At 34.5% G+C, this 25,824-nt stretch overlaps 2 protein-coding genes, 1 non-coding gene and 1 pseudogene across 4 annotated transcripts; 2 read left to right on the top strand and 2 right to left on the bottom strand.

The window, feature by feature from the left end:
- Positions 1–6,205: 6,205 nt before the first annotated feature.
- LOC143617437 (uncharacterized) lies at positions 6,206–14,422 on the top strand. Its single transcript, XM_077089998.1, has 19 exons — positions 6,206–6,496; positions 8,334–8,443; positions 8,529–8,684; positions 8,752–8,817; positions 8,908–8,997; positions 9,102–9,386; positions 9,468–9,565; positions 10,299–10,334; positions 10,418–10,538; positions 10,626–10,862; positions 10,926–11,021; positions 11,509–11,574; positions 11,651–11,689; positions 11,761–11,895; positions 12,186–12,547; positions 12,646–12,739; positions 13,519–13,680; positions 13,777–13,885; positions 13,947–14,422. Exons 2-18 carry the CDS (start codon positions 8,345–8,347, stop codon positions 13,873–13,875), a joined length of 2,241 nt encoding a protein of 746 aa, XP_076946113.1. The 5' UTR covers positions 6,206–6,496; positions 8,334–8,344; the 3' UTR covers positions 13,876–13,885; positions 13,947–14,422.
- Positions 14,423–14,456: 34 nt separating this feature from the next.
- LOC143617439 (calcium-dependent protein kinase 29-like) lies at positions 14,457–20,629 on the bottom strand (annotated as a pseudogene). Its single transcript, XR_013150832.1, has 8 exons — positions 19,684–20,629; positions 16,282–16,425; positions 15,899–16,051; positions 15,596–15,711; positions 15,225–15,395; positions 14,897–15,024; positions 14,717–14,816; positions 14,457–14,601 (listed from the first exon to the last, which is right to left on the bottom strand). The product of XR_013150832.1 is annotated as a calcium-dependent protein kinase 29-like (transcript).
- Positions 20,630–22,366: 1,737 nt separating this feature from the next.
- Positions 22,367–22,578, bottom strand: LOC143617446 (small nucleolar RNA U3). Its single transcript, XR_013150836.1, has one exon. It is a non-coding gene; the product is annotated as a small nucleolar RNA U3 (small nucleolar RNA).
- An 825-nt stretch (positions 22,579–23,403) lies between these two features.
- LOC143617444 (NEP1-interacting protein 2-like) lies at positions 23,404–24,957 on the top strand. Its single transcript, XM_077090000.1, has 5 exons — positions 23,404–23,531; positions 23,640–23,824; positions 23,938–24,009; positions 24,173–24,277; positions 24,796–24,957. The coding sequence occupies exons 1-5, from the start codon at positions 23,408–23,410 to the stop codon at positions 24,916–24,918; spliced, it is 609 nt and encodes a 202-aa protein (XP_076946115.1). The 5' UTR covers positions 23,404–23,407; the 3' UTR covers positions 24,919–24,957.
- Positions 24,958–25,824: the final 867 nt, after the last annotated feature.

The following is a 25,824-nucleotide window of genomic DNA, read 5'->3' as shown; positions in this document are numbered from 1 at the left end:
AAATATCACAAACGAGGGGGGCCGAACTTAAATTTTCAATTGAAAACGACTAAATTTACACTACGTATAAAAAATTTCGGGCGAAAACGTGTAAAATTACACTACTGCGCAAAAACTAGGGCCGGGCAACCCCAATCCTAACTTCCTAAGTATGTTTCGCCACTGCTTGTAACCCATCCCAACTCGCATGCGGGACGTACAACGTTAATGCCTCCGTGCACTTGTGCCTCCATCCTACGTGCGGCTTTTTCTTTATTGTTTTTTACTTCTCACATTTCAAGCAAATATATATTAAAAAGTAGATTTCATCTGGGATGGGCAAGTATTGTTATGTTGAGGGTAAAAGTATGAATGGGTAAAAAACTTATGTGTGTCATGCTAACTAGGTCTACATGTGAGAAAGATGAGTTTTAGCGTTTGCGGACAATATTGCATATTCTAGTAAGATGTAACAAGAAGAAACAGTTAATATATATAGTATAAAAAGATAATTCGGTTATTATATAAAGACACGCCGAATTTTGGCCTCTAGGCCGGTTGAAAAGCCATGCACGAACGCTTACAATTTTCTTACGATTATACTCAAAAGTTTTTGTCTAAAACTAGAGTAGCTTTCCACAATTTTCCTAATTAGTAGATTTTGTGTAACTCAAAACAACTATAAATATATAGATGAGGAATGCAAACAGTCCATGTTTTTCTTTATCCAAGTGATCATTGCTTATTGGCAACCTTGTGATATTCATTTTAACGCAGACTTGACATATGCACTTAATAGAGCAACATCTCCGTTAACTAACATGCACAAAGATCCTTTCATATTAGATGGTATCTCTATCTAGATAGATCTTCGTGGCATTTAGATGCTGTTTGTTTTTTCAGAGGTAAAATGTATGCAGTCTGCGGACCACATCTGTAGGCATCTGCAACAGAAGAGGTGGACCAAACCTCTGCGGTATGCAAAAAGAAGATTGTTTATTTTTTAACATCTGCAGGCTGATAACAATTACACTAATAACAATTGAACTATTATGCAAACTAATCAATTTCTACAAACATTCAAATCAGTTTATACAAACAACTTAATTTCATCATTTAGATCTCATATATATATATATATATATATATATATATATAAACATGTTATAAAATTTACCATTTTCATATCCCAATCACTTGACATGAGAAAATTATCACGGTTTCTTTTAAGATCTCCCGTCTGGAAAATAGAACCAACTTGAAAGATCTTAAATCAAGTTTATCTTTTACATGTGCTTCATCAACTAACAAATTTGAGGGGAGTTCTTATCAACGTTCACCAGATCTTGTCATTGGGTTGCAAAAACCCTTAATAATATATTTAATGCCCCACTACTTTAAGGAAGATGTATGGTTGCCGAAAGTTGCAGATTCATCACATCCACCACAAAATCCGTCACATCCAGCCCCCATTTTCGGCCGCTCGAACACCCGTTTCTTGCTCCACAACCACAGACAACCATCGATCCACACCATAAATGCACCGATTTCAATTAGTGAGCTTCTGATTGTATGACTAAATGAAAAAACAAAATAAGAATTTCATTTTAATATCTTACATGATCGTTGGACAGAGAGAGAGGCCGACGGTTGTTGGAGAGAGAGAGAGAGAGAGAGAGAGGCCGGCGCGGTGGAGGAGTGGAGGCCGGCGGCGGTGGAGGAGTGGAGGAGGAGAAGGTTAGGGTTGGAGAGGAGAAGGAGAAGGTCTTGTGTTTCTGATGAATGAAAAAAATAAAGAAGAAGAGGAGAAGAGGTTCATAAGTGACATGTGCAAGACTTCTAGGAGAAGAGGACGCGCAGACATTTTTTAATGAAATGTCTTCTAAAAAACAAACACACTACAGAGCACAACGTCTGCGCGTGGTCTGCACGGCGCAGACAAAAGAGATGTGGAAGTGCTTTTAATGAAAAACAAACACCACATTAGTTTACTCTCGTTGCTATTGTTCAAAAATATCATTATTGTCAAATATTTGCTTCGATGTCTTTGACACACAACCCAAGTACCTTACCTTAAACTAAGTATGCATCCCTTCAATACTATACCAAACTTAGTATATGCATTTCTTTGGAGTTCATACCCTCTCTATGTCGTTCTTCGTAACCTTACTCTCTATGCTAATCCTCTTTTAACCTTACTTTGTATCTTGCCTCTACAACAAATGCCTTAATAACTATACGCATTTACATGTATATTCCTACACGCGAGCGAAGCTTATATAGGGACCCGAGCCTCCCTCCCCCATCCCCAATGTTTTGCTTAGTAGGGTAAATTTATGTACTTTGGTCCGAATTTTTTAATGTATAATATAAATTTACTTGTTTTCTAATTTTGAGCCCCTGCATTTTTGTCTAAGTTCCACCATGTTGCTACACTGTAAGGCCCCGTTGCCGGTGCCCCACTTTGGACGTTGATTTACTCATAAACACAGTTTTGAACATCAGAGTTAATTAAAACATTCGCGGAACATTGAAACTTTCATAAACATTACATATAAATCCATAACTTGTCTTAAAATAAACATTCTTGTCTTTCAAAATATCAAAACATTAAACATAAACGTCTTAAGTCTTCAGATGCCAGACTCTTATTCTTCTGCCATGTGCCCTCGCTCAAGCCAGTTGTCTCATTCTACTCACCTGTGTGCATACTAAAAGTCAGCTACGCTGAGTGAGTTCTATTTAATCAGGTAACATACAATACGTTCATTACTTCATACTTTCGCACATGCTTTATATCCTCATACTTCGTGCATCGTATATATTCTTACCTTCATACTTTATTCTAAATTCTACTTTACATTATCCTATTCTGCCTCGAATATTATTAGGGTCCGGTCCCTTTTTCTGCCTTGAGTATTATTAGGGCTCAGTCTCTTTTTTGCCTCGAGATTATAAAGGGTTCGATCACTTTTCTACCTTGGGTATTATTAGGGCCCAGTCCCTTTTCTGCCTTGAGTATTATTAGGGCTCAGTCCCTTTCTTCTGTACCTGGCTACCTCTTACATTCATTCATAACATGCGTACATATCATTCATACATTATACATAACATTATACCATAATCCTAACTTGACAATACGTGCAATATCCGAAGATCGTTCACGTACCGACAAGCGGTCAATCCTACCTTTCACATAAGGCATACACTTATCTCTTAGGATAAGTGTATTAACAAATCACATCGAGTATGCACACAGCCCCGAAAACATAACAAGGAATGGGGCTAGAAACTCACTTGCGTTCACCGTTTACGGCTATTCCCCTCTTTAGCTGTGCACGACTAACTGTATAACAATTACGCGTATTAATTACTATTACTATCCATATCGTATTTCTAGTCCAATTATAACCCTCAACGGACGGGGGTCCAGGGGCAGCGCCCCTGGCAGTAGGGTCTAGGGGCGGCAGCCCCTAGCAGGGTCCAAGGGGCAGAGCCCCTGGCTGTGGTCGAGCTGCCAGGTCAGCTTGGAAAAATTTTATTTCTATTAACTGTCTTATCACATTTTCCATTAAAATTTTGAATCGTTAATTAACTTGCTACTTAAAAGTTCAAGGGCTTCTTTGTAATTAAATCATTCTTCTTTAAGTCCAGGGACCATTCAGCAATTCTGTTAAACTTCTAGTTCGTTACTTATCCTTAACGAATTGACTTGTCATGACGAACTGGTTCTTGTAACGAATTGAACCCTCTAACGAACTGGGCCCTTAATGAATCAGTCCATAGCGAACCAGTCTATGTAACGAATTGGACCTTCCAACTCGTTATCTTTTAACTATAGCGAATCAAGGGTAATTCGCTATCTTTTCCCTTAACGAACTGAAGCTAGTTCGTTATATTCCCTTAGACGAATCAGCTAGCGAATTACTTCTAATTCGTTAGTTACTCCTTAGCGAACTAGGGTTAGGTCAGGGAATGTCAGAACATTTCCTGACATTCATACCTCATATTAACTTTTCCGGCGCCGTCTTTCCGGCGCTGCCGCCGGAAAACCGCGGATTCGCCGGAAAAACGAGTTTTTTCACCGTTTTTCGTCCCGTTTGATCCAGATCTGAGCTAGGGTGACCCCTAAGCTCATCATAGGTTTGGTTTATACCCGATTCCACCCGGATCTCGTGATTTAAACGGTTTAACGGTGTCGGCTCGTCGTTTCGCAACTAGATCTAACAGGTTTAACATCATACAATATCATACTATCATTACCTTGGATCGGGATCGGTTTCCTTGGTGATTTCGGCTTAGAGAGAGAGAACTAGAGAGATCTTAAGTGTGTGTTTTAGATGGTGTATGGAATATGTGTAAATGAGGAATTAAGTAGTGATTATGGTTTATATATTTTTGGGGTCATGGGCTTTAGCCCATGGTCTTTCCTCCTTTCCTTTTAACCCAAGTCCATAACTCTTATCCATTTAACCAACACTAGCCCAACTCATATTCTATTTATCTAAACCGATAACGACCCACTATAAAATAGACGAAATTTATTTTATTATTATAACCAAAAGTAGGATGTTACATACACTTATAATGCCTACATACTTATATTGAAGTGCCCAAAAATGAGCAACTTTTGAATTATTTTGAAGTTTACATTCTCAATATGGTGAAAATTTGGAAATCTAACTTAAGAGGATGACAAGTGACAATGCAAGGAACGAGGCTAGATGGCGTTTAAAGGATTCTTAGTGAAGATTTCTCACAAATTTAACAAGGAATTTGTAATTCTACATCAACAATCATACCTAGTAAAATCTCACTAATAGTATGTAATATATCGGAAGGTGATATGTAAGAAAACCATACCTATATCATAGGGAATATAAATGGTGCTTCCAAGTCCCCTAGCTCCAAACTGCATCTAGACATGCAAGTATAGTAGAATCATCGATTTCTAATCAAGGAATGTAAACAACATAAAGACAACAATTACTAAAATATGAAATTAATAAACTACCAATAAATGAGTATCTACAACGGGCTATGAGAAATAACATGTGCTACTTCAAAAAAATATCAAGAAAGCTAAGCCCCTTAGAAAAATCTAAGAGCATCTACAACGGTCTTCAAAACCCTAGGCCCATCTCTTAAAACCATGCACAACAAACCTCACCACTGCAAAACAATGTTTTTTTAGTGAAGTTTGTGGATGCAAACGAGTCCGCAAATGTGCCATTGGCCCACTCTCTCACATACACATATACATATTATATATATATATTAAAAAATTTTAATAGGGCATACATTATATATACATAAAAATATAATATGTTAACGGGGTTTGTGGAGATTGGGTGTTGTGGATGAAAGTGAGTTTTTTAGAAAATATTGTAACCTGATATGACGGTTTGTGGACGTCAGCGTTGTGGATGCTTTAAGCCAAAAACTAGCCTCTCCCTTAAAAGTCGTTAACCTATCCTATAACTCCACAAAACCCCTATCCTCAACCATGTTCTCAGAAATATACATGTCTAGCAAATCATGTCTAATATACCAATCCCAAGTGAATATATGTATGCCTTTACTTTCCTTTCTCTCCTACGGTGATGATTTCCACACGACTCTAATTGACGCTATCATTTATTCCCTCTTCACATACCCAAATCATGTCAACTACCCCTCTCTTATCTTATCTATAGGTGGGCGACCAGAAAATCAAGTCGAAACCGAACTGGTTTGAAACTGATAGAAATCATAGATTTGGAGCCGATTTATAATTTTCTCCATCAAAACCGGTTAGCTGAACCGAAACATACCAAAACGGGTCAAAACCCGAACCAAAACTGGTCAAAAAACCGGTTTCAACCCAAACCGACACCAATCATAAACTAGTTTTGACCTTCGTAGACCAAAGCGAACTAGTTTTAACTTCTAAGCCGGTTTACACACCTCTAATCTTACAATCTTATCTAAAACACTAACCACCCCAAACTTTTTCTTATCCCAAACACTTGTTATCTACCTTGTGGTAATAAATACGAAAAAGTGATTAAAAATAGTAAAAGACCTAAACTTTAACTAATAATAATACCGAAAATACCCTTTGAGTTTGATAGTGTATTGTTGTTGGGAAACAAAACAATGGAATAATCCGAGTGAGTCAAAGCATAGGGGCTGGCTGAAAGAAATACAGTTTCCCCTTTTCATTTCATTCTCGTTTTCTTCAAACCCTCAATCTCATAATATCAAATCCGAACACAATATTCACCAATTCAACCTGAACCCTCGATTCCTCTATCATTATTATTATTCTCATCCAAGATCAACAACTTCAGTTTCACTTGTTCAAGCTCCACCACTGCCAATTTATTATTCAATACAGACAGATATATAGATAGATGAGTGTCATTTGTACGGACAATTTCACTTCACTCCACCTACCTTAATAACTACTCTATATATTTCTCAATCAATCAATCGCTCTTATTTCTTTTCCAATCGACTATCGATCCGTCCTAAGGTAAGCTTCACTAACTCTATTAATTATTATTATTATTACATTTGAACGGAATCCGATTCAGGTATATTATTAGGTTTTTGTTTTGGTTTATTGCGAGTCGGTTTCGGTAGTAATGTTGCTTAGGGTTTCTCGCGTAGTTTGGTAATTAGGTTATTAGGTGCCAATTGTGAGTTTCATTTAGCAAATGTTATTGATATATTTATAGTTTGAAACTTTGAAGGTAATGAGGCAATTGAATATAGTCAAGGTTGTAGTAATTGGGAGTCGGGCGGTGGGGTGGGTTTAGTGATTAAATGGGTTTTTATCGGATTTAATGTTTGATTTTTAGTTTTACACACACACACACATGTTTATATGTAATTTTCAGATTTATAAATATACATACACACACATTTTGGCCAGAAATTGGCTGGAATCTCTCTAGAAAGTAGAAACCATTGATTTTGGCCAGATTTGACTATTGACCGATCAGCCCAAAATTAATAACTGAGGTGGGGACTAGCGATGAATCAGCGATAGTCGGGATTTTTGCAACCATGAATATAGTGATGGATTAATTTTTGAATTATTCGAAATGGTGCTAGAAACATAATAGATTAGGGATGACAGTGTTTGTTTTGAAATGATAGAATAGCCTATAATTTCATTTTCACTTGCTTCTTATTACGGACAGTAGGTAGTTTTCTGGTTTGTATATAAAAATGCACTCTGGTTTATTTCTTGGAAGTGCCGGTGTATAGTGGAGGGATTTAAAGTATGTATGTTGGAGGGATTTAAAGTAGATATAAGTTATAACAAGGTTCTATTATTGTAAGTGAAGTTTGTTGGGAGAGCTAGTAGATCTTGCTTTACTCGGTATGAAAGAAAACTTATTCTGTTACTCTGTTCTTTTATAGCTGTTCATTGAGTCTGTAATATAATGGCATTTTTGTAATGATTCTTTCATGTAAAAAGGGATTACGGTTTAGTGATTTGAGGACAAGTTGTTGCTTATGCTATTTTATTCACTCGGTTTATGAATTTAAGTATATGAAGTCCGGCAGTGTGTGGAGGGTAGTGTTTGTTCTGACATGGTAGAATGGCATTATTGCCCTTTCACTTGCTTCACTTTAAGATTAGTTAATTTTTCTGGATTTTTATATACAGTTTGGTGAGGGAAACACACATATTCCCTAGATGTATAAAAATGCAAAGATAATGTTATTTCTTCAAGTGTCAGTGTATAGTCTTGCCAGATAAACATTGAAGTGTCAGTGTATAGGAATGTTATCTATTTGTATACATTTTTCATTGGCTCATGATTTGATAGTAGCAGACATTTTTCTTAGGTTATGCCACTCTCACAGTTGTAACCCTAGTATTATAAAACTTTTGACATGTAGACATTGTGTGGGATTCAGTAACGTCTAATTATGCATAGATTGTAAGGTCATGTATGGAGAGTGCATATAGGTAAGTCAAGAGGGCAGGTGGGTCATGCCCCAATCTACATGTGTTAAAAATTAGGGGCATTGCGGGTATAGGTGTGAATGTCTAGAACCGATTCAATCCAGGGTGGATATGGGCACATCCTGAAATATTTATATCATCTTGGTAATTGGTATGCATTAATCTAAAATTTCACATATGCTTTTTTGTGCTATTGTAGTGCCATTTGTGTTGTCTTTTTAGATTGAGATTAATATATTGTAACATTTAAACATAACAGTTTCAGTCTGCTACTTTACTTGTTTGCTAATGTTCATATAGACGAAATGTATTGGGGTAGAATCTGTTTAAAATAATATTATAGGATACATTTTCAGACTTATATCATGATTTTCTTAATTGTGTTCAGGAAATTCAGCAATGCATCGTGTGGGTATTGCAGGCAGTGCCTCTAATTCGGTTCGTTCTCGTAAAGAGAAGAGATTTACATATGTACTTAATGATACTGATGACACAAAGGTAATTAGGGTCTGTTTAATTAACTTCTAGAATCCAATCATATACTAAAGGTTAGAAAACTAATGAGGAATATATCTTTTTGCAGCACTGTGCAGGTGTAAACTGTTTGGCTGTATTAAAGCCATCAAAACCAGATAACTCAAGTTACCTCTTCACAGGGAGCCGTGATGGCACATTAAAGAGATGGGAATTGAATGAGGACGCCACATGTTCAGCCACCTTTGAATCCCATGTTGACTGGGTATGTTTCTTAATTTCTGCTAACTTTAACTTTAATTGCAGTTTTAATAAAACTTTAAAGTCTACAGGTCAATGATGCAGTCCTTGTAGGAGGAAATACCCTTATATCTTGCTCCTCAGATACTACCGTCAAGGTTTGTTTTCAGTGTAAGATTGATTATTTTTTAACAGTAAATTAGCATTTATACGAAATCAACTAATATTACTTTACATTGTATTATTAGACGTGGGATTGCCATTCTGGCGGAACTTGCACACGCACTTTTCGTCAACACACAGATTATGTCACTTGTCTTGCTGCAGCAGAAAAAAACGTAATTGTTTTTTAATTTTAACTATAATATTCTTGAAATAGGTTTTAATATGTTATACATCTGAGATAAACATGGTTGTTACTTCTGTTTGTTTATGATTCTAGGGCAATATTGTAGCATCTGGTGGGTTGGGTGGGGAGGTGTTCATCTGGGATATTGAAGCTGCACTTGCTCCACTCACCAAGTCCAGTGAGGCTGCTGATGAGGAACGTTCAAGTGGCACCAACGGGTCAGGAATATCTAGTCTACGCACTATCGGCTCAAGTAACAACATAACAAATGTACCTCAAGGATATGTTCCTATATCTGCTAAAGGACACAAAGAATCTGTGTATGCATTAGCAATGAATGATACTGGAAATGTTCTGGTTTCTGGTGGAACAGAAAAGGTAATTTGTGTAGTTAATAGTTATCGGAGCTTTTATTATAGTGTAAAGAGTTGATTTCTTATGATCTTTGATTTATTGTAGGCAATACGTGTTTGGGACACTAGAACTGGTTCAAAGATGATGAAGCTTAGAGGCCATACGGATAATATTAGGGCATTGCTTATCGACTCTACAGGGAGGTTTGTGTTTTATCTTACTTGTGCTTTACTTTAATATGAAATTAAAAGTTTACGCCTAACATGCGAGCCTATTTTTGTTTTTTTAATATTTTTTTATTTATACTCATTTTTGTTTGAGAATTGTTAAAAGGTTATAATAGTTTATTTCTTGTGTTGATATGCCGTTGTGCATATTTGGTTAGGCTTGGAAACGAATCGAATGAACATGAATAGAACATATTTGTGTTTGATTGCTTGACTTTAACCGAATGAGCACGGACAATTAAACGAACAGGGTTTTCTTGTTCATGTTTGCTCTTTAAGAAAATGAACATGTTCGTGTTCGTGACTTCGTTTAAGTTTGTCCGTTTATAGTATAAACGAACAGTTAACAAACGTAAACGAATGGACATAACTGAAAATACATGAACGAATATAACCGAGCTAAAACTAGTTAAAACTTAAAAGTAATGTGAAGAACAATGTGATGGGCCTAAAATGTTATTAAAACTATACTAAGCTGTAGGGCCAAGAAATTTATATAAATATATAAATCAGCTTAGTCTTAAAATAAATGTAAACTAACGAGAACATAAACGAACAAACATAAATGAGTGAACATACGAATTTAAATGAATGAGTGTAAACAAATGTTCATGAACATTAATGAACAAAGGAGACACGTGTTCATTAAATAACAAACTTTCTGTCTGGTTTATGGGTTATTAATGGCTCTTTAATTTCATTGATGCAGGTACTGTTTATCAGGATCATCTGATTCTATGATCAGGTAAACATCTAGCTTGGTTTATGATCAGGTTTTGTCTCATTTTCTTGAACAACCATGATCTTATCTCTTTTCCATTATTGTAGATTATGGGATCTTGGGCAGCAACGATGTTTGCACTCATACGCGGTTCATACAGATTCCGTCTGGGCACTTGCCAGCACTCCAACTTTTAGCCATGTGTATAGTGGCGGAAGAGATCTTTCTGTAAGTTGACTAAACTTTTTGTGGTTTCTTTCATGAATCTTCAATGTTGAATTTATAAACATATTGCTGTACATTTTGCACTTGCAGTTGTACTTATCTGACCTTGCAACAAGGGAAAGCATATTACTTTGCACAAAAGAACACCCTATTCAGCAACTAGCAATCCATGATGATGGTATTTGGGTTGCAACCACCGACTCTTCGGTCCATAGGTGGCCCGCTGAAGGTCGGGACCCACAAAAGGTGTTTCAAAGAGGCGGTTCTTTCCTAGCTGGCAATTTGTCCTTTTCAAGAGCTAGGGCTTCAATGGAAGGATCTACTCCCGTGAGTCATCTTTGTTTATTTAAACTAATTTCATTTCTTGATTTTAATATCACTTTCGTGTAGGTTCCGGTGTATAAAGAACCAACTTTCAGTATTGATGGAATCCCAGGGATAATTCAGTATGAAATTTTGAACAATAAACGACATGTTCTGACTAAGGTAACATTAAATTTTGCGTTTTCTTAATTTTTTAATAGTTTAAAATTCATATTTGACCAGTCAGTTTTTAATAAACTTCATATCGAAATGTAGATAAAAATAAGCACGCCATAATGTTGTATTTGAAGTTTTATAAAACATTATATTTTAAAAGTTATAAGTGAAAAACAAAATTGTGTCCAAAGGTAAATATAAATATAATACAAAAATAATAATCTCTTTGAGGAGTTGTACCTTGTATTGTAGAGCTTGTACTCAGGCAGTTTGAAATATAGTTATTTCAAAACGTAAAAAATAAGCACGTCGGAACAGTATATTTGGAATACTGTAAAACACTATATTTTAAAAATAAAAGAGAAAAACACAATATTTCCAAAGGTAACTATAATATGAAAATGATAGTAGCTTTGACGAGCTGTATCTTGTGCTTGGAGGGCCTGTAAATCACTATTCATAATTATTGCTAAATATAATGTGTTTTTGACAGGATAATGTTGGTTCTGTGAAGCTTTGGGAGATCACTAGAGGTGTTGTGATTGAGAACTATGGACAGGTTACTTTTAAAAAAATTACATATTATTAAATAAGTCAACATATATTCACTGTAATGTTTTAAACTGTTTTCTCAGGTTTCATTTGAAAAGAAGAAAGAAGAACTGTTTGAAATGGTATGTATGACAGCGTGCACAATTTTATGCAATTTTCGTTAACTCCAATAATAATTATCATTATGTTCCAGGTCAGCATTCCCTCTTGGTTCACTGTAGATAGTCGGCTCGGAAACTTGTCCGTGCATTTAGACACCCCACAGTGCTTTTCTGCAGAGATGTATTCTAATGATCTTCAAATCACCGAGAAACCTGAGGATGACAAGGTATGCGTGTATGTATACAAATATACATATATACGCATAGGGACCCATGATCATGAGAAAACTCATTCTTTGTGAGAAAATCGAAAATCTGTAGCATATCATTATACATATATATTATACACATGATATTAATATTTACATATATGTAGTATAATATACTCCTGTGTGTATGTGTATAGTATATGATATACTGCATATATATAGTATCTGCATGTATGTAGTAGAGAGTTTTTTAGTTTCTTCACATACATATGAAATAATAGCTATCAACTAATATGATAAACAAACAGATTAACTTAGCACGAGAAACTCTCAAAGGGCTACTGGCTCATTGGCTGTCTAAGAGAAAGCATAAATCGGGGTCCCAACCTTTGGCGAATGGGGAAGTGCCAACTGGCAGGGATATTTCTGGAAGAAATATTACACTTTCAAAAGTTGAAGTAGACGGTGCACCTGAAAACGACTCTAAAGTCTATCCACCATTTGAGTTCTCAACTACCTCCCCTCCTTCAATTATCACCGAGGGGTCCCACAATGGCCCGTGGAGAAAGAAAATTACCGAAATGGACGGGACCGAAGATGACAAAGACTTACCATGGTGGGTTTTGGAATGTGTTTTGCATAATCGATTGCCCCCACGAGAGAATACCAAGTAATTAATCTTCTACTTTGTATTCATTTATTTAATGATTTTCTACATTTTGACCCAAAAAAAGTTAATAAACGGGATATCATTTGCTTAATATCCAGGTGTAGCTTTTATTTACAGCCTTATGAAGGTTCAACTACCCAAACTGTGACACAAGGGAAGTTGAGTGCACCACGTATTCTAAGAATAAACAAGGTATTGTTTAAAACGTGTTTTGTTAATTAAGAAAAGGTACCCAGTCAAATCTCATTTGGTAGGGATCTGGGGAGGGTGGGACTAGGCTTGTAAACGAACCAAACGAACACAAACGAATCATGTTCGTTCATTATTTAACTATAATCGAACAAACAATTGAATACGAACAGGGGTCTCTTGTTCTCGTTCGTTTGTTAAGAAAATGAACATGTTCGTATTCGTTAACAGTTTAAATGAACAAAGATAAGTGTACATAGATGAATGAACATAACTGAGCTAGAACCAATTAAAAGTAACATGAAGAACAATGTGTACCTTAAAGTTATTAAAACTCGACTAAGTTGTAATGGACCAAAAAATTTTGCATGAATATATACATACATTAACGAACGAACATAAAACAAGTTTAAATGAACGAACTAAGTTGTAAAGGACCAAAAAAAATTGTTCATTTACTTCACAACGAACGAGCATGAACACATGTTTCATTCTTCATTGAAATTTGTTTATGTTTGTTTGTTTAAGTAAATGAACAAATGTTTTTGTTCATGTTCGTTTGTTTATTAAATAAACAAACGTTCATTTACATATCTAGGTGGGATGACTGTATCCCAGGAGATAGAGAGGCGGCTCCAGAAAACTTTAATTATTATTATTGTTATTATTATTATTTTATTATTATTTGTATTATTAATAGGTGTGATTAATAATGTTTTGTTAACTTGTTAATGATATGCAACAATGCAAGTAAATTATCTTGTGTAAATATGTTTTATTAGGTCGTTAATTATGTTATGGAGAAGTTGGTCTTGGACAAACCGATGGATAGTTTGAGCATTGATGGAACTTTTGCTCCAGGAGGAGGAGATGGATCCTTTAGATCCGGACTTAAACCTTGGCAAAAACTTAAGCCGGCTATAGATATCTTATGCAATAATCAGGCAAGTTTATATAATGATTGTTATTAATCACATTCTTAAATCTTTTTAAATAGATTCATTTTGAAATAAATACATTAATATACTCTTGTTACCTAGGTCTTGACACCCGACATGAGCTTAGCTACGGTTCGTGCTTATATATGGAAAAAACCCGAGGACGTTGTTCTTAACTACCGGATTGCTTCTGGAAGATGAAATTAATGAGGTAACATTTCATATAATGTAGTATTTTATTAATTTTAATATTTCTAATTTGATTTTTGTAGGTGAGTGTATGCTGTTGTGATGGATTTTGGGGTTTCAAGATGCTTTTTGTATGTCACAGCATCCACTGGAGACGGTGATTATTAGTTTGTGAATGGTGATGGTTATACGCGAAGAACGTGAAGGATTGCTAGTTTTGATATTAAGGGCTATAAGATTTAAAGAAATAGGTGTTGAATACAGAAGAGGATCTGGTGAAAAACTATGTTTAATACTTGCAAATAATACAAATGGCAACCAGATAAGTTTGTGTTTTGTATACCTTATTCAAGTGTCCCATTGGATTCTTATATTTTTGTAACTAATCTAAACTTTAGAAGATGACTAATTGATCTTTGTTTCGAGCTTTTATTCAATTTTATACAAGGCACGTATATGGCCCTAAACCATGAACTTTGTACCAAATAATCGCGGGCCGAATGGATGCTTACAAGTTGAATGTAGATGTTAATGATTAAAGCAATGAGCAAAGGGGTACATTTTTTCCCACCTTTGGCTAATAATAATTTACTAAACAACATTCGGACCCGAAATCGTTGGGATTTGTAACTAATAACTTTATTATTCAAGTTGTATTTTGACATGTTCAGGTTCTCGTGTTTCAACCGTGCCCTTCTTCATCATTGCCACAAACTCTTCGTAATTGATCGTCCCATCCTGTTCGACGAATTACAAAGCTAAAATGTCAAATAAACCGAAAAGCTATAGCTTTAGATCCAAAGTTGACTAGAATTATTAGCATTTTGTTATTGAGTTTATGATTGTTGCTAACCTTATCAGTATCTACATCATCAAGTACTTCATCAATGGTTGCTTCGTCACCCATTCCATATTGTGTCATGGCATTTTTCAACTCGTCCCTAGTAATAAATCTGTAACAGAACTTATGTCAAGCAATAAGTTCTATAAATATTCGAAATGACCCAAAAAAAAGCTATTTGTATTAACAAACCCGCTATCATCTTTGTCGAAGAATTGAAATGCTTTGTGCAAATTTTCTTCTCTATCGAGTTTGTTCCGATACATTGTTGCAGTGATGAACTCAATGTAATCAATTGTTCCATTCTTATCAACATCAGCCTGTAACATGATGAAAACAAGCAAGTTTAGCTCTGTTTGACATTTTAGGTCAAAACGGACTAGTTTTTAACTTTGAAATTCATATGGAGCATTTGATTCTTCCTAAAGAATATCATGAAAGGAGATGATTAACGGTTTTGCATATGAAAATAGATAGTTTGACCTCACAGGTCAAAGTAAGCATGCGGTTAATAGCTTACAGCTTCCAATAGTTGTCGTATTTCTGAGTCTACAAGCCTAGATCCAAGCTTTGATAGTCCCGCTTTAAGTTCTTCATATGTTATGGAACCACTTCCATCGGTGTCCATGTTGTTGAACATTTGTTTCAAGCCTTGTATCTCTTCGGCTGATTCTAGGTTTTCCGCGATAACCTTCAACAAACAAACTACCCGTTATGGTATTTATCAATATATTGAAAAATTATGTTGGTACACACAAACGTTTAAATGTGATTGAATATTTGAATCTCAGTAATGATCATGTCAGCAAGGCCACACTATCATTTACAATATGTGAAAATTCCTTCTCTTGATCAGAATAAATTAAACTAAAACTGTTTTTTAAAGCATACCTTCATAGCAAGCTTTTTTAACTTGTTCATCGCTCTAAATTGCTTCATTTGAATCAAAACAGCACTATCCATGGGCGACTCTGAAGCTTCACCATCTTCCTTGAGCCATGGGTGCTCTAAGATGCCAAAAGAATGCAAGTCCAATGTCATAACCTTATAACTATTTTATTCGGATGATCATTGTATCTATCTCAAAGGCACCCACATGCCATGAATGTACACGTGGACATATGGGTACACCGGCGGTGGAGATGAATGATCATCTAAACAACATAAATATGAACATTCTTTGAATATACTAACCGAGGGCTTTGTCTGCGGTGATACGTTTTTTAGGATTTCTTGTCAACATCTTCGAGATTAAATCTTTCGCACTAGGGGATATAGATGGCCATGGAGGACTATGAAGATCAAGACTACCTTCTAATATTGCCTTAAATATGCTCCTTTCATTTTCTGAAACATTCATTATACTTTATGGTTTTAGACAAACAATTTAATGGACTTGGGCTTTTAAGATCCAACTTTTAGTAACACTCTTACAAAAACTTAAATTTGTGTATGTGTTTATTCAACTTTAGTTGAACAATGATACTTTTTCTGTTTATTGTAAAGTTATTTTGATTTTGAAAACCATATAATTGAACATAAAAGTCGCAAGATATATAGATTGTAATAATTTGTACCTCCCCAGAAAGGAGGGACTCCGCTGAGAAGAATGTACAATATAACACCCGCACTCCACACGTCTATCTCCTTCCCATAACGTCTCCGTAACACCTCTGGTGCCACATAATATGGACTTCCAACAATCTCGCTATAACTTTTCCCTGAAAAAAAAGTAATGTGAGATATACCACATGCTTTTAAAATGTCACATGATGAATATAAACAACAAATGCATATATAGTTTCTAAATCGAACCTAAGAAACACTCAAAAATAATTGTTAGACAAGTTGAAGTACAAAATTAAGAAAGAACAAAAAAACACAGTGCGGTTTACTCAATCTATGTGATGATTAGACTATGTTTACAACCAAACTAGAGGCACCCGAAGCTAAGCAACGTAGAGATTAGAGTCAAAGACCCCCACAGACCAGGCCCGGCTCCGAGATAGCAAAAAAGAATTTGGGCAGAAGGCGAAATTTTTTTTAGACCTTAATTAAAAAAGAGTATTTTGTTGGTTTAAACAATTAAATTTTTATATAGGTTTACATGGTTATAATTTGGGTTGTGTAAAACATTTTTGTATAAAAATATGATTAAACATGTCTTAAATGAGACTTGAACCAATAACCTTTTGGTTGACTAATACCCTTTTTTCACTAGACCAAGCTAGCAGTTATATAATTAAGTTTAAACATTAAATATACATATTGCTTTTAATAAAAATAAAAATAATTAAAAAAAAAAAGAAAATTCGAGCCTAACGGGGTGTCGGGCCTGTGGCCATCGACCACCTCACCACCCCTATGGGCCGGCCCTGCCATAGACCCCCTTTAGTGTCGTCGTCTCTGTTATTTGTACCCAAAGCTAAGCAACCACTTATGTTTGCTCACTAGAGCCTAATTCCAAACACATTTTCGAATGTAAGCTCTAAAGAAATAACCAAATACAATTCTATTGAACTCTCTTATATATACGATCGGAAACATACACACTTATTTCATTAATGTATTACCAAACTGTTAAGAGTCCATAAAACATTATTTGAAGTTGATGTATTTTCATACATGTTGGACAATGTCCTGATCAAACCTCACTAAGAGTCTGCCATTCTAACTATTCAAATTTCTAAACCTCTTGCTTCACATACTCAGTTTTGTCTAGGACCAAAAAGATTGTCTCATCCTAGAATTGTTTATACAAAAGTACGCACATTATGGTTTATGACTTATTTCTTAACATTTATATAGATGTCACACAAATAGTATTTGCTGATCATGGAGTTTCTATTTGAAACATTGTCGATCTTCCGGTTTTGGTGCAGATCATTAATGTACTATAAATAATTACTTTTTATTAGGGGTGCAAACGAGCCGAGCCGAGCCCGAGCCCGACTAGGCTCGAGCTCGGCTCGTTTAACTTACACAGAGCTTGAGCTCGAGCTCGGCTTGTTTCGAGCTCTATTTTCAAAGCTCGAGCTCGGCTCGTGAATGGATTTTGAAGCTCGAGCTCGGCTCGTTTACTATTTATCAATTATTTTTTTATATAACTATAATTATTTTATATATTATTTTCTATTATAATTTTATGTATGAAAGAATATATATTATTTAGTTATTTTTATTAATTTTTTCATAACTTTATTTTTATTAATTAATAATTATTAAATATATATTTTAAAAAAAATTATAAAAATGGCAGGCTCGTTTAGGCTCGCGAGCCGGCTCGAGCTCGATAAATAAAGCTCGGGCTCGGGCTCGTTTATTAAACGAGCTTATTTTTAGGCTTGAGCTCGGGCTCGGGCTCGGGCTCGATAAAGCTCGGCTCGAACGAGCTTTTTAACAAGCCGATCTCGAGTAGCTCGCGAGCAGCTCGGCTCATTTGCACCCCTACTTTTTATGAACAGCTAATATCTTTTTTTTCCCTTTTATTTTACTTGATTTATGTCTCAAATGAGACTAGAACCAATAATTTTTAAATTGAATGACCATACACTTTTATCGTTAGACCAAGCTGCTGATGGTTAGCTAGATTGCTTTATGTGTACATGCAATTTGACATCAACAACACTATGTATTGATAGGGCCAAATTAAATATTATTCAAAGACTTTCAAGGGCAAAAAGACAAAGCTCCTTGACCTGCCATTTTACCGTTGACTTGTTGACCAAATGAGCACAACACGTTTTACTTTTTACTACCTAGTCGTTTCATTGGTGATTAAATATCCTCTATTTTCTTTTTTTAATCAGTCAATTTAATTTGAAGTGTTTTAGGCCGTTTAATGTGGAGGTGGTTTTGAAGCTCCAAAACAATGTTAAATCACCGTCATGTGAGCATTGGAAGCTTTAAAACCCTTTCAATATATTGTCTCATTATGATTCAAAGTTCCTTTACCACCCCATTATGTATACATATTTATGTATACGTGTTTATGAAAGAGCGTGTAAAAAATTGGATGAGCATCACTTTACCCCTTCACCGCTCATTTTCTCCATACCGCCCTCCTTATACTGCCCTTCTGTGATGTTCCCTCTACACCGCCTCACATACCGCATATAGTGAACATTGTTATAAAGCTTCTAACAAAATTTAATATTTATTATTTAGTGAAAATTATGTAATCTAGTCAAATGTTTACAAAACTGAAAATTCTTATTAGTCTAATTTAAATATTCATTCTTATTAGTTAAAAATATATAATCAACTTTGTTATAACTTTATTTGTCTTTAAATATTCATTCTTTTACTTTCAAATTGTTTTACTACATAAAAGAAGGTTTTACTATTGCCAATATAGTTAAATGAGCACACGATATATAAGTTCGTGGGACACTGTTTATCTGGCATAAATATAGAGCATTACAATTTGTAGATTAAACCCTCAAAAACTTCTTTTTTTTATTTGTACTTCGAATATATTTATAACTTTACCTCTTAAAAACTATATAAAGTTAAAATTCTTTTATAGCACAAAAACAGTATATTTTTATAATAAATCAAACATCTTAGTAAGAGTACGATGATAATCTTAGCATTCAGAATTGAGGTGGATAGACAAAGAGTTTATAACGTTTGATATCTTATCAAAACTTCATAGTCGTTTTCTCAAATAATACAAAATAACCAATAATATTCTTTAGTTGTTGGAAAATAGTTTTCCTTTCAAACATGTTTTAAAAAACCCTTCATTGTAGATGTGCTAAACGTCTACCATACAATCTAGAACAACAATTTAAATCTTGTTACATCAATATCATACCTACATCGGTCATAAAAAACAAAAATTTAAAGATACTTAACGATATTAAAGGTTATATATATGTGAGTGTGTGTTTGAGAAATCAAGTTATGCATTAAAACATTTTCAAGAAAATAATATGATTAATTAAGAGATAAATTAATATGCAAAATAAACAAACCTTCTTCAATGAAGACAGAAAGCCCAAAATCAGTAGCCTTCAAAGGAGCATCTTCATCTTGAGTAACCATCAAAAAGTTCTCAGGCTTCAAATCTCTATGCATAACTCCCATAAAATGACAAGCATGCACCACATTCACAATCTGTCTCCCAATCTTCGCAGCTTCTTTCTCCGAATAACTCCCTCGTTTTATTATCCGATCGAATAGCTCCCCACCACTACACAACTCCATAACCAAATGCACACTCGTTTCGTCCTCATACGCCCCTTTAAACTAGACAATATTCGGCTGCCCCGTTAAATGTGGCATCAATATGATTTCCCTCCTCATATCATTCATTTCCTTTATTGTCACAAGCTTCTTTTTAGATATTGATTTGCATGCATAATTCAATCCGGTGGCCTTTTCGGTGCACAGATACGTGACACCGAACTGGCCTCGTCCTAATTCTTTCCCAATATGGTAAGCTTCCTTTAGGTCAACATACTCCTTGCCTAAATAGATCTATCTTCATGGGTTTTCAAGGGTTTTTGAGGTGAGGATGAAATCGAGATTTCGTTGCTTCGGTGAGGTTTTAGTAAAGACCAACATATACCCATTTGAGATTGAGGTGAGATGTGAAATGGGTTTGTGTTAGATTAGGGTTTTTGTTTATTTTGAAGTGGATTGGGTTGATGGATATTGAAGGTTCCTTGCTTAAGGTAGTGTTTTTCTATTACTTTTTGTTCTCTTTGCTTGGACACGACTTTGTTGGTTTCTTGATTTGAAGTTGCTTTCGGAGGTGATTAGCCTAGTGTCATGTCTATGGAGAATTGGAGATCGTATGGTGTACGCTAAATCTTGTGTGTTAAAGGTTGTTTGTGTTTGTACATTTCGATGCAAATAATTAAATCTTGATTTACACAACTACATGCATATTGCTTGTTCAAGACGTTCGATTATTTCAATTAATAGTAACATGAAAGTTTTTGGTTAAACTTTATAGTTTGGAATAGCCTAGTGATTTTAGATTCTTACCATGGTCAAAATGTTATATGTCAGAACAGCAAAGGACCCGAGAGTCATACTCAAAACCTGAAATATTAATTTGTAAATTAGACTAGTTTTAAAAGACTTTATAGACATGAGACGGGTATGATATCGGATGATACTGATATACCTTGAAGCATACTACATTACTACCAATTTACCTAAACCTATTTTCGTAAGCAATTTTTTTCTCTTACGTAATATAGAAATCTAATTTATGTTTCTTATTTATTTGGTTACAAAAGTTTTAATAGAACGAACTATAATAGTAAGGATTATGAATAAGAGTCTTAATATATTAATTAAATATTAACAAAGTCATTGGCATACCTGATAACCGACAGTTACGAGACTATCTATGACACAATTTATCAATATCGTATTGAGACTACAAGCATTCTTCCTATTTTCATCCTTAGGTTGTGTATTACGGTGGGTTATTCGGGGTGCTATCCCCATGTTCGATGCCACTGTGTTCACGAACGCCACTATGGAGAAGGGTGCTAAGGTGGTTTTATCCAGGCAAATGGATTAAAACTGGGATTTTTTGTCGGATTTAGGGCATGTTTGGGATTGAATTTAAAAGCAGTTTATTAGTTTTTTAAAAAACCATTTTGAAAAGTCATGATTTGTGGGTTTTAGAAAAAAAAAACAGCTTTTTAACCCTTTTAAAAGGCGAATTGGATTTTAATAATCTCAACTTTATTTATTTGATCAATAATAATCCCAACTTTGAAAATAGCTGTCACTGGTCCCAACTTTCACACAATTTGTTTTCATTGGACCTCCGTTAAAAAAAACCTAACGACGTAAAAAATTTTTCAAATTTCAAACTGATATTTTAGGGTCGTTGATCGGAATGAGGATACGAGTTGTTTGAAGCGTCATTTAAAGTTAAGTTTTACATCAATGGATTCATAATCTCATTCCGATCAAAAGCTCTAAAAAATCAATTTGAAATTTGGAAAAAACTTAACGGTGTTAAAAAAATTTGAACGGACGTCCAATGAAAACAAATAGTGTGAAAGTTGGGACCAGTGACAGCTATTTTCAAAGTTGGGATTATTATTGGCCAAATACATAAAGTTGGGATTATTAAAATCCATTTTTCTCTTTTAAAAAGTTAAAATAAGAAAGATTTTCGTGATTGTTAAACAATTTTTTAACTTATTGCTTTTTGAAAAAAACTAATAAGCCAATAAGTTGTTTTCAAACTCAATCCCAAACATGCTCTTAGGATGGACGCAAGAAGAAAAGCAAGCAATTGAGTTCGTGGATTAACCATCCTTTTGGGTTTATTTTGGTTTAATAATTCCATTAATGATTTTTGCAATTTTAATAAACAAATGTCATGACTCGTGAACAAAGTATATCTTCTCTTACCGTGAAATTTTCAATACATAGCCCGGAATATTCATCAATCAACCAAATGGTGAATTTGTTTGAGATAATTTGTTTTTATTCTTTTGTTCATGATCATAAATACCTCACATCTCTTCTTCTTGTGAAGCATCAACAATACGCTCCAACATCATTTTAGCTGCATCAATGAGCCCATGACCGTAGAATAGAAAATTTGGCTTAGGAATAATCTTCACGAGAAGGCAATCATTGAGGTATACGCGCAAAATAGAAAACGAAAAAAAAGGTTATTGTCCGTCAAACAACCATGAAGCCATGCCAGGACCCATAAGATGGGCTGGCAACAATCCTCTACTGAGCCAAGGGATAACCCATAAGCTCTGTTAATCACGCTCTAGCTCCATAGTGTTGGTTCACCAACCAAACATGGGTTTCTATCTTCTTAGGAATCAAGAATACAGAGATACGAGTCAATAGAACAGATCCTATTCAAGTAAGGTTGTTTTCATTGGTCTTCTACCTTGTTTATAAAAGGGCTTCCATTTGTGTTAGCAGCCGATGTGGGACAAAACCAAAAAGTCAAGACGACCGCAAACATCTAGAAGATTTAAATACAAAGTTGTTTGCTTATCATTTTTGTATCATTAATCTGTCTTGATAAACCGTCACTACAAATATTGGAATTTGTTAAGCTACACAAAACATGTCTTATATATATGAAATTATATTAATCAACAAATCTACTCACACTAACAGATTCAACCAAATTCAAACCAACGTAGGCCGACCCGACTTGTAGAAAAAAGTTACTTTTTTATAAAATAATTGTTTGATTATTTAAAAAATAGTATTTAAATCGATATAGAAGACAAACGGAAAACACGTCTAAATGCTACTATATCCTATTTATTTGAAGTTTTATAAAATAAATGTTAATGTAATAACGTTAATTCTTAAATAAGCTTAGCTTATTAACAACGATATCCTACATGCCGTTAGATCAAAACATGTTATCAATAAAATTTATCAACTTATATATCAAACAATAATATATGTTTTTTTTGTAGACTACATATATTTTAAGAAGTTATATTTGTCCTGTCACCCTCTATTTCAAAAGTCTAAATAGTAAATGCAACTTCATAACTACCAAGTCCACAAAATGTTTAGAATGTTCAACTTTGACCAGAATGTATAAGTTCATAACTTGAAGTTTCTTGTTCTCTTCTTAATTTCAACTTTCCAAGACATACATCCCTTTCTCCATCCATATATATAAAGAAAAATCAAATTCCAATTTAAAGATAATTAGCCCTTTAGAACAACCATACAATGATTTCATCTTTACAAAATAGATACCATTATGGTGACAGGTTAAGAGACCTTTTCACCTCCATACTTTCTCATGTGTTCTTCCACCTACTCCTTCTAATATTCATCTTCCACTTTGGTGTAGGTCAGTATCTGTAATCGCGGAGGATTTTGCCTTCACAATATGTATTAGTGATTACCTTTCTTAATTTTTACTCTTTATCAATGTTGATATAATATGTTTTGGGTGTAGTTGGAGGCACCATTGGAGCAATAGGGGGGGCTTTGATTGGGTCCAAGAACAAATTGAACTTCTTACGGGACGTAATTAGGGGTGCGGCGTCGGGGGTAATTTTGTCACATAAAATCATTAAGGTTACCTTTGATCATTTCATGCATCCTGATGTTGATGATGAGCATGCTTGCTTCCTTCATCTGGTAACTAAACTATGCATGTATTAATTTTATTTTCTTTATATGCATTTTTAATACATTTTTATGTACAATCACACAAAATTTAATAAAGACTATGGAAATTAATGTTGTTGCAGATTGAAATCGTAGCAGGTGATTTGGAGTCAAAACTTCTACGAGACCACGATCATATATTTTTAATTACCAAGGTGATTATTTAAAGACCAGTTGCTGTCCAAAAAATATATATTTAAAGACCATACTGAATTAAAACATTAAATGAATAAAATATCTTAATTAAGGCATTTGATTGGTGCATTTAAAGCAAACATTCCATAATTGACCATTGAAAGTTTAATTTGGTGTGACCAGGTTTCAAGTTGTGAAAAACTTGTTAAGCTTGTAAAGATTGAAATTTCAAACCATGATGTCCTTGATTCTTCTGGAAATGCAACTTGTTGCTCCATTTGCCTTCAGGTACGTTACATATTCTATATAAATGTAGTGGTATAAACGAGTTGATCATTAGGAAGTTCGGTTCACTAGTAGTTGTTCATACGCTGGCTCGACTTGACTTGTTTATCATATGTTAACCATTAACTATTTGAATTTTTATTTTTATATACATTGATAACATATATTATTAATTTACTATTTTTATCATGACTTGATATATTGATAATTATTACTGTGAAAATATACATATTATAAACACTATGGAGATTTGCGAGTCTAGTCAAGCTCAATATATGTTTCGTGCTTGAACTCATTTAGTAAATCATGAGTTCCAATATGGAATCGAGTTTGTTTAAGCTTTGACTTGATTAAAGCTTTTAGCAATATGATATCGAGTAGTTCACCCATTAAATTACTAAAAGAGCTAGTTGCTACATAAAAATGGTAGCATTTCATGCGTGTGGCTATAGTACTAAACATAAAGAATAGTTTAAAATGTTTATAAAACCGGTATTAAATTGAATATTAACTTGTAATAGGATTTTGAAGTTGGCAATTCAGCTGGAATATTTCCAAAGTGTGAGCACAAGTTTCATCCAGAATGCATATCCCAGTGGCTTCTTACCCATAATTCATGTCCCGTATGCAGAACAACCATATGACCAATTAACAAACACAAAATTCAATTAATTCATTTTATACCTTTTTCTCTTAATACATGCATGCATTTGTTTGATTGATTTTTGTTAAACATGTGTATATGGTTCATGCACGTTACAAAAGGGCACGTGCGCCATGTGGTTTGTCGTTGGACTATATATTTGACATTTTGTGAAAAAAATACATGTATATATGGGATGTTTCGTGACGGAATGGTGATTACTGACATATGATATTGATAAGTTTTATTTTGTTTAATTAAAAATGTGAATGGTTTTCAAATGTTTGGTATTTATCCAAACCCAAGGAGTTTTCGATCGGTCTCTTTTGTGCTCATCTCCAATATTAGGTTTGGGGATGACATAAAAACCTCGCACAAACCAAACAATAATTTAAAGTGACCGAACAAATTCTTACAAAAATATAGCATCGTATCAAATTGAAGGGAAAATCTTCAAAGTTCTCAAAAGAGAAAATGACACTTTGATTTTTAAAATTACGAAAATTGTTAACTAAGCTTGTTCGTCATAGCTGGCACAAAGTAACACACTAAAAAAGATCACTTGAGTTCACACAATATCTAACTAGCATCTTACACTGGACTAACTCAACTATAGGAGAGTTGACAAACACCCTAGCTGGCTAAAGAGGAGCCGAAATGGAACAGACTCTGGTGGAGTCGAAAAGATAGTAATCTGACTCTCTCCTAGTTGTGGCGAGGCCGGCTCTTGCATAACCGAAAAGTCGGTAATTTGGTTCTCTCCTACTTGTAGCGGTGCCGACTCCTATGTTGTCAGGGAGTATATATGTTAGTTGGCTATTATGTAGCCGGATGAAACACGTAAATGCTGATTGCATATTGTTCGGACTCAAGTGCTAGTTTGCATGTGTTAGTAAAGGTGCACAAA

The sequence above is a fragment of the Bidens hawaiensis genome, unplaced genomic scaffold (assembly GCF_021521415.1).
Source record: "Bidens hawaiensis isolate Kalapana, Puna unplaced genomic scaffold, B.hawaiensis_p1.1 tig00054822_1, whole genome shotgun sequence".
Lineage (NCBI taxonomy): Eukaryota > Viridiplantae > Streptophyta > Magnoliopsida > Asterales > Asteraceae > Bidens > Bidens hawaiensis.
This window is presented reverse-complemented; position numbering and strand designations above follow the sequence as displayed.